At 41.8% G+C, this 19,897-nt stretch overlaps 1 protein-coding gene across 7 annotated transcripts in view; it reads left to right on the top strand.

Annotated features, from left to right (window-relative positions):
• sgsm3.S (small G protein signaling modulator 3 S homeolog) overlaps nt 1-19,897 on the top strand; it is a 51,019-nt gene that overhangs the window by 15,796 nt on the left and 15,326 nt on the right. For 6 of the 7 annotated variants that reach the window (XM_018259257.2, XM_018259258.2, XM_018259259.2 and 3 more), the window contains 6 exon segments: nt 418-472; nt 576-703; nt 1,231-1,386; nt 1,985-2,039; nt 9,273-9,322; nt 10,180-10,332. In XM_018259257.2, the coding sequence (XP_018114746.1) occupies nt 418-472; nt 576-703; nt 1,231-1,386; nt 1,985-2,039; nt 9,273-9,322; nt 10,180-10,332 (597 nt within the window). 7 annotated transcript variants of the gene reach the window in all.

The raw sequence follows: 19,897 nt of genomic DNA on the forward strand, positions 1-19,897 counted from the left end.
AACTACATGACCATGTACAGCTGGAAGGAATTAAGAGTAAGATTGGAAAAGGCATTTGGGGGTAACTGTTTGAAATAACATGAGGAGGGTACTGATGGGCGAATCTGTAGAAAAATTTGCGAAATATAATCAAAATAATTCTGACACGCGGCAAATGTTTTTTTGTCGCGCCAAATTTTTGCCACAATTTCGCTAAAGCATTTGCAGGTGGCAAAACACCGTGAATCCATGGCGGGCATATACGGTAGATTCGCCCATCACTAGAGGAGGGGCAAGGAAAAGTTTTGAGCAATTCTGTCTAAAACAAAAGATTAGACAATAAAGTGAGCTATTGCACATGTGAGGCCTAACACAGCAGCAGGGACTGTTGCAAAATGCAGATTTATAAGAATAATATTTAGATTAATTTCCCCACAGATTATGAGAAGGCAAAGCCAGCGAAGAAAATCTGCCATTACCACATTACTGTTTGGTAAGTGATGATTTCTGCCCATGCAATTGAATGAATTAAATCATATATTCCTTCAACAGCAGTAGACTTGTTCTACATATCTAAATGTTTCTCCCCTCTGCAGGTGATGATAACTTTGAAGCTCTGAAGTCCAAGAATATCAAGCAAACGGCACTGGTAGCAGACCTGCGAGAGGCAATACTACAGGTTGCTCGACACTTTCAGTACACAGACCCAAAAAACTGTAGCATTGTGAGTATCCCTTTGCCACAGGCCATGCAGCAAACAGCTTAAAGTTGGGCTTGTGTAATAAAAGGCACTAAGTTTTTCAATGAACAGAAACTCATAGCAACCACAATCAGGGTAGTATTTACTGGTCACCTGTTTTAAAGCATTCATCTTATTTATTGCTATGGGTTATATGCTCCTGGGAATACTTAGCCCTCCATAAGTAATAGCACTATCTATATATAATTTACTTTCTGTTGTCTAATATTACGGGTTTTTTTTCCCTGTTTTGTTTCAACATCCTGCATGGTAAAGGCAGAAGTTAGACCCATACCCCTGACCCACAACCCAGACCTGCAACCCACAAATCTCTAGGGATGAAAGGAAGAAAACAATGTTTTCCCCTTCCCACCCCTAATTTGCATATGCAAATTAGGGTTTTAGATTTGGTTCGGTATTCGGTCGAATCTTTCACAAAGTATTCGGGGGTTCGGCCAAATTCAAAATAGTGGATTCGGTGCTTCCGTAATTGAAACATTATTGTATTGCAGGATCTGACTCCAGACTATACTATGGAGAGCCATCAGCGTGACCATGAAAATTATGTGTCTTGCTCACAAAGTAGACGCCGTAGGGCTAAGGCCTTGCTGGACTTTGAGCGGCATGATGACGACGAGCTTGGGTTCCGAAAGAACGACATAATCACAGTAAGAAGCTTGGAAGCCACTGTCACATGACTAGCCCGTAAGCCTTAGGGGGTTATTTATTGAAGTCCTAATGATAAAATCCGAATTTTTAGTGGGGAAAAAACCTCAAATTTTTCGAGATTTATTAGAGCCCAAGACTACAAAAAGTCAGAATCCAAAAATACCCCATCTTCAACCTTTCAAGGTTCTTTAGAAGTCAATGGCAGAGGTCCTATTTGCAATTTGAAGATATTATCTGCGTTTGGTTTCGTATGATAATCCGAACATGTCTGGGCTTTTCCACCGATTTCACGAAAAATTTTGACTTTTCGGGCATCAGATCAAAAAAAAATTATCAGATTTTTTTTTTTGCACAACAATCTGGAAAAGTTGCGGTTTTCGTGTGACAATCCCAAAAAGTCACTTTTTTTTTTCGATCAGATGTTTTATTTTGTGTTTTTTTTAATGATAAATAAGGGTAAATCATGGATTCAAGTTTGACTTTTTTTTATTTAAAACATCAGACAAATTTGGATTTTGATGAATAACCCCCTTAATGTAGTGTTAAGTATTTCCCTGTTATTGCAGTGTGTCTATCTTTAAATCTCTCTGTTCACAGATCATTTCCCAAAAGGATGAACATTGCTGGGTTGGTGAACTGAATGGACTCAGAGGTAAGAATTTAGCTTCCTGTCACTTTCAAACAGATGTTTGTTTTTTTTATCGTCTTTCACCATAAATAAATAAAGAATTAATGGAATCCAATTGTTTAATTGGATTGTCTTGTATTTGATCACACACTTTGTCCACTTGACCGATAGTAATGAAAAAGCAAAGTCTATATTATTATTATTAAAATCTATAACTGAAAAACTGGCATAAATCGATACATTAGCAGATGGAGGCATTGTGGCAAAACATGGTAAATTGTGACAGTTTTTAAACTTTGCCCACTCTTAAAGGAACAGTAACACCAAAAAATGAAAGTGTTTTAAAGTAATGAAAATATCACGTAGCGTTGCCCTGCACTGGTAAAACTGATGTGTTTGCTTTAGAAACACTACTATAGTTCATATAAACAAGCTGCTGAGTAGCAATGTCGGAAATTGAAAAAAGGCTATATGGCACAGGTTAAATAGTGGATAACAGATAACATTATGTTCTACAGAGCTTATCTGCCGTGTAACCTGAGTCTTTTCTCCTTTGATTAGCTGCCCCCATTGCTACACAGCAGCTTATTTATATAAACATTAGGAGTGTTTCTGAAGCAAACACAACAGTTTTACTAGTGCCGGGCAACACTGCATTATATTTTTATTACTTTAAAACATTCATTTTTTAATGTTACTCGTCCTGTAAGACGTGAGTCAGTCACGATTTTTAAGGTATTTTTATTTCTAAATTACACTGTTACATTGCAAATAATTCACTCTACAATATAAAATGTCATTCCTGAACCAGCAAGTGTAATTTTTTTAGTTGTAATATTGGTGTGTAGGCAGCCATCTCAGGTCATTTTGCCTGGTCATGTGCTTTCAGAAAGAGCCAGCACTTTAGGATGGAACTGCTTTCTACTCCTACTTAATGTTACTGAAAGAGTCACAGTGGGACCTGGATTTTACCATTGAGTGTTGTTCTTAGATCTACCAGGAAGCTGTTATCTTGTGTTAGGCAGCTGCTATCTGGTTACCTTCCCATTGTTCTGTTGTTAGGTTGCTGGGGGAAGGGGTGATATCATTCCAACTTGCAGTACAGCAGTAAAGAGTGATTGAAGTTTATAAGAGCACAAGTCACATGACTAGGGGCAGCTGGGAATCTGACACTATGTCTAGCCCCATGTCAGATTTCAAAATTAAATATAAAAAAAAACTGTTTGCTCTTTTGATAAATTAATTTCAGTGCTGAATTCTGTTGGAGCAGCACTATTAACTGATGCATTTTGAAAAAAAAACATGTTTTCCCATGACAGTATCCCTTTAAAGGACCAGTAACATCAAAAAATTAAATTGTTTTAAAGTAACAAATATATAATGCAGTGTTGCTCGGCATTAGTACAACTGCTATGTTTTCTTCAGAAACACTACTATTGTTTATATAAATAAGCTGCTGTGTAGCAATGGGGGCAGCCATTCAAAGGAGAAAAGGCTCAGGTTACACAGCAGTTAAGCTCTGTAGAACATAATGTTATCTGTTATCCATTATTTATCCTGTGCCATATAGCCTTTTTTCAATTTCCACCATTGCTACACAGCAGCTTGTTTATATGAACTATAATAGTGTTTCTGAAGCAAACACACCAATTGTACCAGTGCAGGGCAACACTACATGATATTTTCATTACTTGAAAACACTTTCATTTTTTGGTGTTACTGTTCCTTTAATGAGACCGGTGATCCTTTACATCTGAAAGCACCAATACCAAATAACCTAACCTGGAACAGAGATAGTTACCTTAGATCTGAATAATGTATATAATAATACCAAGAATAATGTAATACCAGATGTCAGGAGCTTTAAGCATCATATTTTTACATTTTTTAAAGTTCCTAACACCACCTGCCTGTAGATTGGCATTGGAATCATCTGACAAACACTTGCTGGGTTATTTTAGTGCAAGTCTATGGCGGCCATGTCCGGCTCTTTAGCATGCTATTTAGACAAAAGGAGACCATGCTTAAAAGAGGAGAGGAGATAAAAAATATCAGAATTGGGAACAAATAGGGGACAGAATGTGCATGAGATCTAGTGGGCAGAATCACACAGTCTCTGTATTGTCAAACACAAGAGTCCTCTGCACTCAACCCATTATCAATATATTTAAGACAGCGACATTTTGTGCATACTGCTACTAAAAAATGCCTTTTTTAGTAGCAGTATGCACAAAATGTCGCTGTCTTAAATATATTGATAATGGGTTGAGTGCAGAGGACATTTGTGTTTGACTATATGTATTTTGTGGTTACAGCCTCATTGCACCCCCGCCTAATGGTTTTAAAAAATAGTGGTGAGCACAACTTTCCCTTGTTTGTTACAGTCTCTGTATTGGTAACTGCCCCACCTTCTTCTTATCCATCAGATTCCCATGCAGCGAAAATAGTGAAACCTTCACCCTGCTGCCTTGGGTACAAAAATGCATCAATTCTCATGTATTATCATCTGAATAGGACTGTAGCTGTGTGTGTGTGTGTGTGTGTGTGTGTGTATCTGAGCAATGTACAATTACAGTTGCAAATCATAACTTTTTCTCTCAAATCCAATAGTCACATACGGTAATTTCCGTAGAGAACATTCTCAGCTGATGATTAGCTATTGGCAGAATGGATGAATGGTGACCCTTCTGGCTGCTAGGAAATACAAATGAGCCGTCTCTGACATTGTTGTGATCTAATGTCTTAAGATGGCCATAGACACACAGATCCTATTGTACGAATTGAGGATTCGTGCGATTTTCGGATCGTGTGTGGGGAGTGCCGACAGCTTTCGTCCGGCGGAGATCGGTCATTTTTGTCGATCGGTCAGGGTTAATTTTGACCCGACCGATCCCGTCGGAGCCCATGGCACATCGTAATCTGATCGTTCGGCCATACAGCCGAATAATCAGATTACACCCAATATAGCCATGCTCGTTAATGGCATATCGGGGAAAGATCCGCTTGTTTGGCGATGTCGCCAAATGAGCGGATCTTTGCATCTATGGCCACCTTTATTACTCCAGCAGCAGCACGGAGAATGGGCAACTGGAAGCCCTAAACATGTAATCAATACATGGAGGGTTAAAGGTTGTCCATCTCTGCAGGGAGATTTATTTTCACTTTTTCCTGTATATGTATAATGTGCTAAGACTGGATGAACTCAAAACATGGTGCGGATTCGTTTTGCCCATACTGGTAATACTAAAATAATACTTAAAGGAGAACTAAACCCTAGAAATTAATTTGGCTAAAATTGCCATATTTCATATACTTATTGCACCAGCCTAAAGTTTCAGCTTGTCAATAGCAGCAATGATCCAGGACTTCAAACTTGTCACAGGGGTCTCCATCTTGGAAAGTGTCTGTGACACTCACATGTCAGTGGGCTCTGAGCAGCTGTTGTGAAGCTAAACTTAGGGGTCGTCACAAATTATCCAGCAGAAAATGAGGCTGGTCTGTAATATAAAATGATGCTACAGGGCTGATTATTAAATTCTGATGCTAGTTGCACTGGTTTCTGTGCTGCCATGTAGTAATTATCTGTATTAATCAGCCTTATATTGTGTCATTTCTATTCTATGTGTACTGTATCATCATCATTTATTTATATAGCGCTGTCAAGATACGCAGTGCTTTACTGCAGTTATAGCAAACCGGAAATAAATGGTGGATAACAAACAAGGATTACAGAGTACAATAGGGTTAGAAGGACCTAGAGATTAGAGTTTACAAACTAAAAGGATTAGGGTACAATTGAGACATTAGGATTATATAAACACTTTGTCATTTTTGATACAGCAATGATTAATTAAGGTACACCGAATAAGCCTCTTTAAACAGGTGGGTCTTTAAGGAGCGCTTGAAAGTTTGGAAAGAAGGAGAAAGTCTGACAGCTTGAGGCAGAGAGTTCCAGAGAAAAGCAGAAGCCCGAGAGAAGTCTTGTAGACGAGAATGGGCAGAAGTAACCAGAGGAGAAGTGAGGCGAAGATCAGAAGCAGACCGAAGGTTTCGTGAAGGAGTGTATTTGGAGATTAGAGATGAAATATAGGGAGGGGTTTCATTATTAAGGGCCTTGAATGTGAGTGTAAGTAATTTGAATTTGATTCTAGAAGAGATTGGGAGCCAGTGAAGGGACATACATATGGGAGCAGCTGATGTTGAGCGGCGAGCTAGATGAATGAGTCTAGCGGCCGCATTTAGAATAGATTGGAGTTGTGAAAGGTGACTTGTTGGAATACCTGTGAGGAGTAAGTTGCAGTAATCAAGGCGGGAGATGATGAGAGACTGAATCAGTGTTTTAGTTGATTCTGAACTGAGATAGGGTCGTATTCGAGCAATGTTGCGCAGTTGAATACGGCAAGATTTTGCAAGTGTTTGAATGTGTGGTGAAAAAGACAGATGAGAGTCTAAGATGACTCCTAGGCAGCGTGCCTGTGTGGTGGAATGAAAGGTGGTGTTGTTTACGGTGAGTGATATCTGAGGGACAGGGTAAGATCTTGGAGCTCTGTTTTAGAAAGGTTCAGTTTCAGGTGGCTCTGTGACATCCAGGAGGAGACAGCAGAGAGACAGTCTGGGACAGAATTAGAAAGATCAGGAGTAGACAAGTAGAGTTGGGTGTCATCAGTATAAAGCTGATACTGAAGTCCAAATGACTGAATAAGTTTTCCTAGTGAAGTTGTATAGAGCAAGAACAGCAGGGGGCCAAGAACAGAGCCTTGAGGAACTCCAACAGAGAGTGGGAAAGTAGTAGAAGTAGAGTTAGAGAAGGAAACTTTAAAGGAACGGTCAGACAGATAAGATGTAAACCATGAAAGAGCAGTGTCCCGAATGCCAACTGAGTGTAGAATGTCAAGGAGGAGTGTGTGGTCATCTGTGTCAAAGGCTACAGAGAGATCTAGAAGGATTAGAATGGAATAATGTATATTGTGAGTTGGTCCCTAAGCGCTCAGTAAGTGACAGCAGCACAGAGCATGTGCAGTGAATCAGCAGAAAAGAAGATGGGGAGCTACTACTGTCTTCCCTGCTAAAGGGCTGTGGTTGCCTTGGGCTAGTGCAGAAGCCCAAAACATAATGTACGACATTTCTTTAGTTGAGCTTTAGTTCTCCTTTAAGATGTTCAAGCTATATTAACATACATATCTATAGAAATATAAAAAATACATTACTGAAGAGTGTCCAGCTATATAAACCTACACTGGCATAGAATATACAGTCTGTTGAATTTGTATGTAAGTTGAAACATATACATTTACTTATTAAATGCAACTTAGACAGACAGATGTCTGTCTTAATATAGTATTTATTTTTACCTTTCTGTGCTCCGCAGTAGACGGCACATGCCAGAGGAGATTGGAGCAGGTGGCTTATTAAAGCTAAATGCTAGTAAAGTCCAAGAAAACCACAATACATTACTGTAATAGCCTCTGTTTGTAAGTGTGAGTTGGGTGTATGTAACTCAAGGACTCCCTGTACACGAAATACTAAGGGCCCAGGATTAGGTGTATTACTTACTGACTATGCTCAGCTGCAGGTTCCCAGGGCCCATAACAGGGCTAATCAGTAACAGGGCACATAACAAAGTGCTTACTTACTCCAGATTCGGGTTTTCTTGCCGAGACAGCCGTGAGAAATGCTGGCCACATTCAAGCTGATTTCTCTAAGGGCTCTTACACATGAGCGTTCCGACCTGCGCTCCCCTGCGTTCCGTTTTTTGGCGTTCAGCCGCAGGGGAGCGCAGGAATAGACGCAAGTCATTATTTGAAATGGGGCTGTACTTTTCCTGCGTTCGGCGCCTACACGCGCCTGAGTGAGTACAGCCCCATTTCAAATAATGACTTGCGTCTATTCCTGCGCTCCCCTGCGGCTGAACGCCAAAAAACGGAACGCAGGGGAGCGCAGGTCGGAACGCTCATGTGTAAGAGCCCTTACAAATTAAGCTCTTACACAAGGGTGGATTTTCCTGAGTAGACGTACTCAATTATTGTGAAGGGGGCTGTACTCACACAGACGCACGTAAGCGCCGAACGCAGGTGGGACGCAGCATGTTGCATTTCACCTGCGTTCGGTGCATACATGTGTCTCTGTGAGTACAGCACCCTTCACAATAATTGAGTGCGTCTCCTCCTGCGCTCCCCTGTGGCTGAATGGAAGAAAGCGCAATGCAGGGGAGCGCAGGTAAAATCGCCCGTGTGTAAGAGCCCTTATAGCAACCTTAATTGTGGGTAAGAAGAAGCAGGTTGTGAGTAATTAGGACATCCACACATTACCAGATTACTCTGATTCATCAGTCCCTTGCAGCAATCTGTTTAATGGAGCAGTGCCACTATCTTTCCTGACAGCTGATAAGCTTCCTCGCCATTTAAACACATGGCAATTCTCAAGAAAAGTCGTCTTAGGGCCTCACAAACATATACACACCCACTCACCTTTTCACTCTTTGTTTATTGTGCCGAGTATTTTTTAAGTGTTTTATTGCCCAATGAGATGAGAATGCGCTATAATCACACTGTGTAAATATGTTTTTATTTACTTTGGTGATTAATTTCCACTGGTTTCCGGTGGCTACTTTGTTTTTGCCATAAAATCATTATCGCACAGTTAAGCTGGCCATAGACGCAAAGATCCGATCGTATGAATCGAGGATTCGTACGATTTTCGGACCGTGTGTGGAGAGTCCTGACATTTTTCGTCCGGCGGAGATCGGTCGTTTGGTCGATCGGACAGGTTAGAAAATTTCTGTCGGCTGCCGATAATATCTCTGCATGTATTGCCGATTGTATGATATCAGAGGGAGACTGTCACTAGCTTTGTCGGACATAACTATCGTACGATTGCTGTCAGGGGCAGAACATCGGCTCATCTGTTCTTTAACTACTTTATTTGATCGGAATGGTTAGTGCCAGGTCGGGAGATGGGTAAATTCGAACGATCGGATCTTTGCATCTATGGCCAGCTTAAGACTGGTGTAACTGAGATTTTGGTCCCCAATCTGGGCAATAATGTTTGTTTTATTGGATTCTTAAGAAATGTTCTTGCAATCTGATTAGTGCAGGCCTTACCATGGAACCTTTTGCGCATATGTTTGGCTATTTTTAAAGCAGAGTAATAAGATTTGTTTAATATAAACCTTCCTTGCCTTGTTATTATCAGTATCTGTCATTAGCATTTATATTTCACTTGTCTTGGCTGTTAATCACTCTCCCTTCTCTCCCGCAGGCTGGTTCCCAGCAAAGTTTGTAGACATTCTTGATGAGAGGAGCAAAGAGGTAAAACAAACCATACATGTTGGGTCACATGAGCCAATTAACAGACAAAGTTCTGTAATTTGCTCCCACACTTCTTCCTGTTACAGTTAGAGCTGCAGTATTTCTGCATAAAATGGTGGCTCAAGGAAAAGATGCAAAAGGGAAATATTTGGTGAGATTCTTTAATATGCCACTTAAAGTGGTTGTTCACCTTTGAGTTAACTTTAGCATGATGTAGAGAGTGATATTCTGAGACCATTTGCATTTGGTTTTCATTTTTTATTATTTGGGTTTTTTTGGGGGGGTGATTTAGCTTTTTATTTATCAGCTTTCCAGTTTGCAATTTCAGCCATCTGGTTGCTATGGTCCAAATTACCCTACAACCATGCAATGATTCCAATGAGAGACCAGAATATGAATAGGTGAATGTCTAAATAGAAATATTAGTAATAAAAAGCAATAACAATACATTTATAGCCTTACGGAGCATTTGTTTTTGGATGGGGACAATGACCCCCCATTTAAAAGTCAGTGCAAGAAGGCAAATAACTTGAAAACTATGAAAAAAAATAACGATGACCAACTGAAAAGTTGTTTAGAATTGGCCATTTTATAACATACTAACAGTTAACGTAAAGATGAACCACCCCTTTAATAAGATGTGAATTATCTGTTGCTTAAGTATTAATTGTGGGGGTAAAGTTCTCCTTTAAGTAGCAAACCTTTCAAATAAAGTGCATGTGTGAGACTATTGGTAGTTTTTGCATTTTCCAATTCCTAATAACTATCCAAGCTGTAGAAAACACAGAACTGCTGCTCTTTTAGACTATTAGAATTGATTTCAGCAGCGTACTCATTAGAACTCTCTCTCTTCACAGTATTCAGTAGCTGGAGATGACTCGGTGACGGAAGGCATCACAGACCTGATTCGCGGGACACTCTCTCCGAGCATCAAATCAATCTTTGAACATGGGCTTAAAAAGCCGTCTTTATTGGGAGGTCCTTGTCACCCATGGCTCTTTATAGAAGAGGTAAATCCATCCAATTTTGCGTCGTATATTAAATTTATGGTACAAATTTCAAATGTATCATAAAATATCAGTTACTCACTAGCAGTGGCTGAAAAAATCCACTCCTGAGAAACGCCTTACCCAAACAACTCCACCCTATCTTTTATATGATCCAGTAGGGGTTTGTGACATTAAAGGAACAGTTCAGTGTGAAAATTAAAAACTGGGTAAATAGATAGGCTGTGCAAAATAAAAAATGTTTCTAATATAGTTAGTTAGCCAAAAAGGTAATGTATATGGAGTGACTGGATGTTTAATAAAACAGCCAGAATCCAACTTCCTGCTTTTCAGCTCTATAACTCTGAGTTAGTCAGCAACTTAAAGGGGGGCCACATGGTACATTTCTGTTCAGTGAGTTTGTAATTGATCCTCAGCATTCAGCTCAGATTCAAAAAGTAACAGATATGACCCATGTGGCCCCCCCCCCTCAAGTCTCTGATTGGTTACTGCCTGGTAGCCAGGGTAACCAATCAGTGTAAACCAAGAGAGCTGAAAAGCAGGAAGTAGTGTTCTGACTGATATGTTATACCTCAAATCACTCCAGCCTTTATACATTACATATTTGGCTAACTAACTATATTAGAAACATTTTTTATTTTGCACAGCCTATCTATTTACCCAGTTTTTATTTTTACACTGTACAATTCCTTTAAGGAAATACAAGATACTGCCATCCGTATGGTTTGCTTGAATTTATGCATTTGCAGAACCCATCTTGCAAAATGCAACAAAGCCAAATCAGATACCTCTGTGTTGTGACAGACAACTGTGCTTTAAACTTGGGTACCTGACCTGGCTGTAATGCTCAAAAGCAGGCTGAGCTCTCCTTAAAGACTTTATAGCAGTGATCCCTGACCAGTGGCTCTTAAGCAACATGTCACTCACAGTTGTTCACTACCCCTTGGATGTTGCTCCTGGTGGCCTCGAAACAGGTGCTTATTTTTTAATTTGCGGCTTGTCTTGGTTGCATAAAAACCAGGTGTACTGCCTCCTGTAGGCTGTCAGTCCACATAGTTGCTATTAAATGGGCAATCACAGCACTTATTTGGCACCCTTAGGAGCTATTTAATGGTTGGGGTCCCCTGCTTTATATGAAAGGATTACCAGTGGCCGCATGTAGCTGCAGGAAAGGAGCAGTCATATCCTAAAAATTTAATCCACAAAATAAAGTTTTCAAGGAACGATCCAGACTGCAGGATTAACTGCTCAATTAGGTGTTTATTGTTCAACACAACATGTTTCGAGTCTCAATGGACTCTTTGTCAAGTGTATACAAAGGATGTGAAACAATGTATAATATAGTGTTTAACAGGAAATGAAATCAAAGCGTTAAGACCATCCTCCAAGTGGTAAACAGGTGGGGGGGAAAAAAAAAAGAACAATGTTTCAAAAGTAGATAATGCTTCAAAAGTAAATAAAGATAACTTCAGTTTGCAACAATGTAAAACGTGTCCTTATGTAATAGAGTACAATTTCAACAGGCTAAGGGCCTTTGTGCTTCTCATTCAATTTTTATTCGTGATACGCTTCAGCTGTCACCAAGTGCTCTAGAGAAAGGAAAATATCAATACAATATAAACGAGAGTAAAAGAGGGGTTAAAAACAGGGGACCAATGGGCGAACCCTTGTTAGTACTGCCACATACGGCCTACTAGCCCAATCTGTCTCTCAATTGGCTGAAACTGACTCAGAGTCCTCTCGGATTTAAACATATTCTACATGATAAAGTAGCCATAAATACTGTACGTTACCATAACTGGAATCTGAAACATTCTGAATGTGTAGCTATGGGGTCAAAATCTGGAAGAGAGATAAACATAGAGATTAGTGTCAGCAACGTTTCATAAGAAGCTTTTTACACACCACGATTCGTTTAACCCTTTAGGGTTTACGGTGTTTAGCTTTCTAATCCAATACATCTCTCTTTGAGACAATCGCAGTTTCAAATCCCCACCTCTTGGGGGATTATGTACGACCTCCAAAACTAACCATTTTAGCTGGTTTACGTTATGACTCATAGCTGAAAAATGCCTAGAAACTGCTGTGTCCGAATAAGTATCCTTTTTAAAGTTCCTAATATAGCCTCGATGTTCTTTGATTCTTGATTTGACTTGTCTCCCTGTCTGGCCTACATATGCCATCCCGCATGGGCATTTAAGCAAGTACACCACATTACAGGTGTCGCATGTGGCATAGTGTCGTAGACGTATGGGGGTCCCATCACATGGGTGGTTGATATTGTCTCCTTTAATAATAGATGTACAGCATACGCAATTTAAGCATGCAAATGTACCCTTCTTTGGTCTTCCAATAAACCTTTGTGTACGTGGGCCCAAGGGGTTAACCTCTGATGGACACAGGATGTCTCTTAGGTTGCATCCTCTTTTGTAACTGAATAGAGGGGTATTAGGGACACATTTACCCAAAATATTGTCCTGTTGGACAATAGGCCAATATTTACGTATGGTATTTTCAATAGCTTTACTGTTCGCGCTAAACGTAGATACAAATGGTAGCCTTTTACTTTCTTTTTTAGGTTTATAAGTCAGTAGTTCTTTCCTCTCAATTTTATGTGTATCTTCGATACATTTATTAATGGACTTTTTGTTGTAACCCCTATCCAGGAATCTTTTTTTCAAATTCGCGGTAGCGTTTTCAAACTTCTCTATATCAGATGAAATCCTACGGGCCCGTAGGAACTGCCCTTTTGGGATGGCTTTAACCACATTGGGGGCATGAAAACTTTTGGCATGCAGGACATTATTCCTATCGGTATCCTTCCTGTACAGGCTAGTATGCACACGACCTTCAGCGATTGTAAGGTGTACATCCAGGAAGTTCAACGAGAGTCCACCAACTTCTGATGTAAATTTAATGGTTTTATGGGCTTTATTGGCTTCTACGATCATCTCCTCAAAGGTTTGGACAGGGCCCTTCCAAAAAATAAGGATATCATCCACATATCGAAAATACTGGATGATATGTTCTTTAAATGCCCCTTCCAGGAATATTTTTTTCTCCAGATTATGCACGAAGAGGTTGGCAAACGCTGGTGCTACTGCAGCACCCATCGACGTGCCTTGTCGTTGCCAATAGTACTCGCCAGTGAACCTGAAATCATTTTTTTGTAGTACAATCGATAAACAATCAATTAAGAAATACATTAACTGAGGTGGTAAGTTGGTATCTAAGAAAGCCTCTTCTATAACCCTTATGCCTTCATCCTGTGGGATAGAGGTATATAAACTTTGTATATCCACGCTTACAAGTATAATGTCAGGGTCCAATGCGTTCAGGGCATTCATTTTAACCAACAAATCTATGGTGTCTTTCAAACACTCTGATATATCGCAAGTTAATGGTTGTAAAAACGTATCTACAAATTTAGATAAAGGTTCTGCAGTCTGGATCGTTCCTTGAAAACTTTATTTTGTGGATTGATACGTTCGCACGCACGGCGGAGGTGCATCACAAGGTTTCGATCGGAAGTTTTGCTTGCATTTGTTTGAGGTAACTAGCAACAGTGATTTATTGGACTTTATTTTCCGCCGGCTAGTTTACCCTTACTACTGAATAGGGATGTAGCGAACGTCGGAAAAAAAGTTCGCGAACATATTCGCGAACTTGCGCAAAAATGCGAGCGGTTCGCGAACGGTTCGCGAACCCCATAGACTTCAATGGGAAGGCGAACTTTAACATCTAGAAAAGACATTTCTGGCCAGAAAAATGATTTTAAAGTTGTTTAAAGGGTGCAACGACCTGGACAGTGGCATGCCAGAGGGGGATCAAGGGCAAAAATGTATCTGAAAAATCTGCCTGTGTGTGCTTGGAAGAGATAGTGTAGGGGGAGAGCTGTTAGTGATTTCAGGGACAGATGATAGTAAGCTTGCTGGCTAGTAATCTGCTTGATACTGCTCTGTATTGGAGGGACAGAAGTCTGCAGGGATTTGAGGGACATTTTAGCTTAGGTAGCTTTGCTGGCTAGTAATCTACTGTTCTCTTTAAACAACTGCCATACGTTGACCTTGTAGGCATTGTTTGCCCAGTTTTTTTGGACGCAGCCACTGAAGCACAGTTGCCAGAAAAATATGCCATATAAATGCTGAAAATAGTAATTTTTCGCCATACGTTGACCTTGTAGACATTGTTTGCCCAGTTTTTTTGGACGCAGCCACTGAAGCACAGTTGCCAGAAAAATTATGCCATATAAATGCTGAAAATATAAATTTTTTTGGTTGCAGCCACTGAAGCACAGAGGCCAGAAAAATTATGCCATATAAATGCAGAAAATATGCATTTTTTTGGTCGCAGCCACTGAAGCACAGTTGCCAGAATAATTATGCCATATAAATGCTGAAAATATAAATTTTTTTGGTTGCAGCCACTGAAGCACAGAGGCCAGAAAAATTATGCCATATAAATGCAGAAAATATGCATTTTTTTGGTCGCAGCCACTGAAGCACAGTTGCCAGAAAAAATATGCCATATAAATGCTGAAAATAGTCATTTTTTGCCATATACGTTGAGTCAACGTATGGCAAAAAATTACTATTTTCAGCATTTATATGGCATATTTTTTCTGGCCTCTGTGCTTCAGTGGCTGCGGCCAAAAAAACTGGGCAAACAATGCCTACAAGGTCAACGTCGTTGACCTTGTAGGCATTGTTTGCCCAGTTTTTTTGGCCGCAGCCACTGAAGCACAGAGGCCAGAAAAAATATGCCATATAAATGCTGAAAATAGTAATTTTTTTGGTCGCAGCCACTGAAGCACAGTTGCCAGAAAAATTATGCCATATAAATGCTGAAAATATAAATTTTTTTGGTTGCAGCCACTGAAGCACAGAGGCCAGAAAAATTATGCCATATAAATGCTGAAAATATAAATTTTTTTGGTTGCAGCCACTGAAGCACAGAGGCCAGAAAAATTATGCCATATAAATGCAGAAAATATGCATTTTTTTGGTCGCAGCCACTGAAGCACAGTTGCCAGAAAAATTATGCCATATAAATGCAGAAAATATGCATTTTTTTGGACGCAGCCACTGAAGCACAGTTGCCAGAAAAAATATGCCATATAAATGCTGAAAATAGTCATTTTTTGCCATACGTTGACCTTGTAGACATTGTTTGCCCAGTTTTTTTGGTTGCAGCCACTGAAGCACAGAGGCCAGAAAAAATTAAACCAGTAGGGTTTGCACCCTAGTTTGTAACGGTGGCGGAGGGAGGAGGAGGACGCTAAAGGACAGCTGTGTGTGGAGTCATGAGGCTTGAAGAGAAGGACAGCTGCATAGAAGTCAGAACAAGTCTTCCGGCGTGCAGTAACCCTCCGAGATCCACCCCTCATTCATTTTAATAAAGGTCAGGTAATCGACACTTTTGTGACCTAGGCGAGTTCTCTTCTCAGTTACAATCCCTCCTGCTGCACTGAAGGTCCTTTCTGAGAGCACACTTGAGGCTGGGCAAGACAAGAGGTTCATGGCAAATTGTGACAGCTCTGGCCACAGATCAAGCCTGCGCACCCAGTAGTCCAGGGGTTCATCGCTCCTCAGAGTGTCGATATCTGCAGTTAATGCCAGGTAGTCCGCTACCTGCCGGTCGAGGCGTTCTTTGAGGGTGGATCCAGAAGGGTTGTGGCGCTGCCTTGGACAGAAAAACATTTGCATGTCTGACGTTACAGACTGGCCAAAGGGCTTTGTCCTTGCAGGTGTGCTCGTGGCAGGATTACTGGCACCTCTGCCCCTGGAATGTTGATGAGTTCCTGAAGTGACATCACCCTTAAAAGCATTGTACAACATGTTTTGCAGGCTGGTTTGTAAATGCCGCATCTTTTCGGACTTGTGGTATGTTGGTAACATTTCTGACACTTTATGCTTGTACCGAGGGTCTAGTAGCGTTGCGACCCAGTACAGGTCCTTCTCCTTAAGCCTCTTGATACGGGGGTCCTTCAACAGGCATGACAGCATGAAAGACCCCATTCTCACAAGGTTGGATGCAGAGCTATCCATCTCCGCTTCCTCATTATCAAGGACTGCATCATCCACGGTCTCCTCCCCCCAGCCACGTACAAGACCAGGGGTCCCCAAAAGGTCACCACTAGCCCCCTGGGAAGCCTGCTCCTGTTGGTCCTCCTCCTCCTCCTCCACAAAGCCACCTTCCTCCTCTGACTCCACTTCTGGCACCTCTCCCTGCGTTGCAGCAGGTGCCTGGGTTCGTTCTGGTGATTCCGACCAGAAATCGTGCGCTTCCAGCTCCTCGTCACGCTGGTCTACAGCCTCATCTGTCACTCGTCGCACGGCACGCTCCAGGAAGAAAGCGAAGGGTATTAGGTCGCTGATGGTGCCTTCGGTGCGACTGACCATATTTGTCACCTCTTCAAAAGGTCGCATGAGCCTGCAGGCATCGCGCATAAGCACCCAGTAACGGGGGAAAAAAATCCCCAGCTGTGCAGATCCAGTCCTACCACCCAGTTCAAAAAGGTACTCGTTGACGGCCCTTTGTTGTTGCAGCAGACGTTCCAACATAAGGAGCGTTGAATTCCAGCGAGTCTGGCTGTCAGAAATCAAACGCCTGACTGGCATGTTGTAGCGCTGCTGAATGTCAGCAAGGCGTGCCATGGCTGTGTAGGAACGTCTGAAATGGGCCGACACCTTTCTGGACTGGGTGAGAACGTCCTGGAATCCTGGGTACTTGGAGACAAAACGTTGGACTATTAAATTTAACACATGTGCCATGCAGGGCACATGTGTTAAATTGCCTAGTCTCAACGCTGCCAACAGATTGCTTCCATTGTCACACACCACTTTTCCGATCTGCAGTTGGTGTGGGGTCAGCCACCGATCGGCCTGTGACTGCAGAGATGACAGGAGTACAGATCCGGTATGGTTTTTGCTTTCCAGGCACGTCATCCCCAAGACAGCGTGACAACGGCGTACCTGGCACGTCGAATAGCCTAGGGGGAGCTGGGGGTGCACAGGTGTGGAGGAGGAGAAGGAGGACCCAGCAGCAGAGTAAGAAGAAGAAGAAGACGAGGTAGAGAGCGATGGAGGAGTAGAGGTGGTGGCAGAACCGCGTGCAATCCGTGGCGGTGACACCAACTCCACTGTTGTTGTTGAGCTACCCATTCCCTGCTTCCCAGCCATTACCAAGTTCACCCAGTGGGCAGTGTAGGTGACATACCTGCCCTGACCATGCTTGGAGGACCATGCGTCAGTAGTCATATGGACCTTTGGCCCAACACTAAGTGACAGAGATGCGGTAACTTGGCTCTGCACATGTTGGTACAGGTGTGGTATTCCCTTTTTAGAAAAAAATTGCGGCTGGGTACCTTCCACTGCGGTGTCCCAATTGCTACAAATTTGCGGAAGGCCTCAGAGTCCACCAGCTGGTATGGTAAAAGCTGGCGGGCTAAGAGTGCAGACAAGCCAGCTGTCAGACGCCGGGCAAGGGGGTGACAGTCAGACATTGGCTTCTTACGCTCAAACATGGCCTTCACAGAAACTTGGCTGGTGGCAGATGACTGGGAATGGGAACAGGTGGTCAAGGTGGAAGGCGGAGTGGAGGGTGGTTCAGACGGGTCAAGGAGAGCAGAGGTAGAGCAGTAAGATGCTGGACCAGAAGGAGTGTGGCTTTTAGTTTGCCTGTTGCCTTTGAGGTGTTGCTCCCAAAGTGCTTTGTGCTTGCCGCTCATGTGCCTTCGCATAGAAGTTGTACCTATGTGGCTGTTGGGCTTACCAAGGCTCAGTTTCTGACTGCACTCATTGCAAATTACAATGCTTTTGTCAGAGGCACACACATTAAAAAAATCCCACACTGCTGACTTTTTGGAAGTGTGCGATCTGGCGGTAACAGTAGAAGTTGGCGGAGTTGGCGGTATTGGCGGCAATGGCGGGTGCGTTGGCCGGCTGAACACAGGTGCCGATACATGTTGTTGCCCTGCTGATCCCTGCGGGCTGTCCTCCCTGCTTCTTCTAAGTCTTATTCTCCTACTGCCTCTCTGACTCTCCGTCTCTCCATCTGAACTACCCTCCTCTTGCTCTCTTCTACTAGGCACCCACAAAACATCAATCTCCTCATCATCATTCTCCTCAGATGCATCAATTTCTTCTGACACATCACAGAAGGAAGCAGCAGCGGGGACCTCCTCCTCATCACTCATTATGTCCATCTCTATCGTGTTCTCTGCCAGAATTAAATCTGGTGTAAGGTCCTCATCTCCTTCATCTTCTTCTGGCAATAATGGTTGCGCATTACTCAGTTCAAGAAACTCATTGGAAAATAACTCCTCTGACCCCAGTGAAGAAGGGGCACCGGTGGTGGAGGAAGTGTTACGTGGGGTGGCCATAGCAGTGGAGGATGAGGAGGATGTTGTGGTAAAGTTAGAAACGGTAGAGGATGGGGTGTGCTGTGTAAGCCAGTCAACTACCTCTTCAGCATTTTGGGAGTTCAGGGTCATTGGCTTTTTAAAACTGGGAAATTTGCTAGGGCCACAGGATTGCATAGCAGCACGGCCCCTAGCACGGCCTCTGCGTGGCGGCCTGCCTTTGCCTGGCATTATTTTTAAAAAAACAACAACAACAACAAAAACTCAGTTGGTTTTTCTGGAAACGATAATACACACAGCTAGATGGCGGGTTGAAGAAAACACTGTGCAAATAATGCCTACAAAGTCAACGTATACACTACTACAGCGGTGGATACGGATTACGTAAAATATATGAATGCTGCTTGAAAAAAAGTAACTCAAGTGGTTTTTCTAGAGACGATAATATTATCAATATTTAGACAAAATGTGAACAAGGTCACACAGCTCGATGGCGGGTTGAAGAAAACAGTGTGCAAATAATGCCTACAAGGTCAACGTATACACTACTACAGCGGTGGATACGGATTACGTAAAATATATGAATGCTGCTTGAAAAAAAGTAACTCAAGTGGTTTTTCTAGAGACGATAATATTATCAATATTTAGACAAAATGTGAACAAGCTCACACAGCTCGATGGCGGGTTGAAGAAAACAGTGTGTAAATAATGCCTACAAGGTCAACGTATACACTACTACAGCGGTGGATACGGATTACGTAAAATATATGAATGCTGCTTGAAAAAAAGTAACTCAAGTGGTTTTTCTAGAGACGATAATATTATCAATATTTAGACAAAATGTGAACAAGCTCACACAGCTCGATGGCGGGTTGAAGAAAACACTGTGCAAATAATGCCTACAAGGTCAACGTATACACTACTACAGCGGTGGATACGGATTACGTAAAATATATGAATGCTGCTTGAAAAAAAGTAACTCAAGTGGTTTTTCTAGAGACGATAATATTATCAATATTTAGACAAAATGTGAACAAGCTCACACAGCTCGATGGCGGGTTGAAGAAAACAGTGTGCAAATAATGCCTACAAGGTCAACGTATACACTACTACAGCGGTGGATACGGATTACGTAAAATATATGAATGCTGCTTGAAAAAAAGTAACTCAAGTGGTTTTTCTAGAGACGATAATATTATCAATATT

This window comes from Xenopus laevis, chromosome 4S (genome assembly GCF_017654675.1).
Source record: "Xenopus laevis strain J_2021 chromosome 4S, Xenopus_laevis_v10.1, whole genome shotgun sequence".
Taxonomy (NCBI): Eukaryota; Metazoa; Chordata; class Amphibia; order Anura; family Pipidae; genus Xenopus; species Xenopus laevis.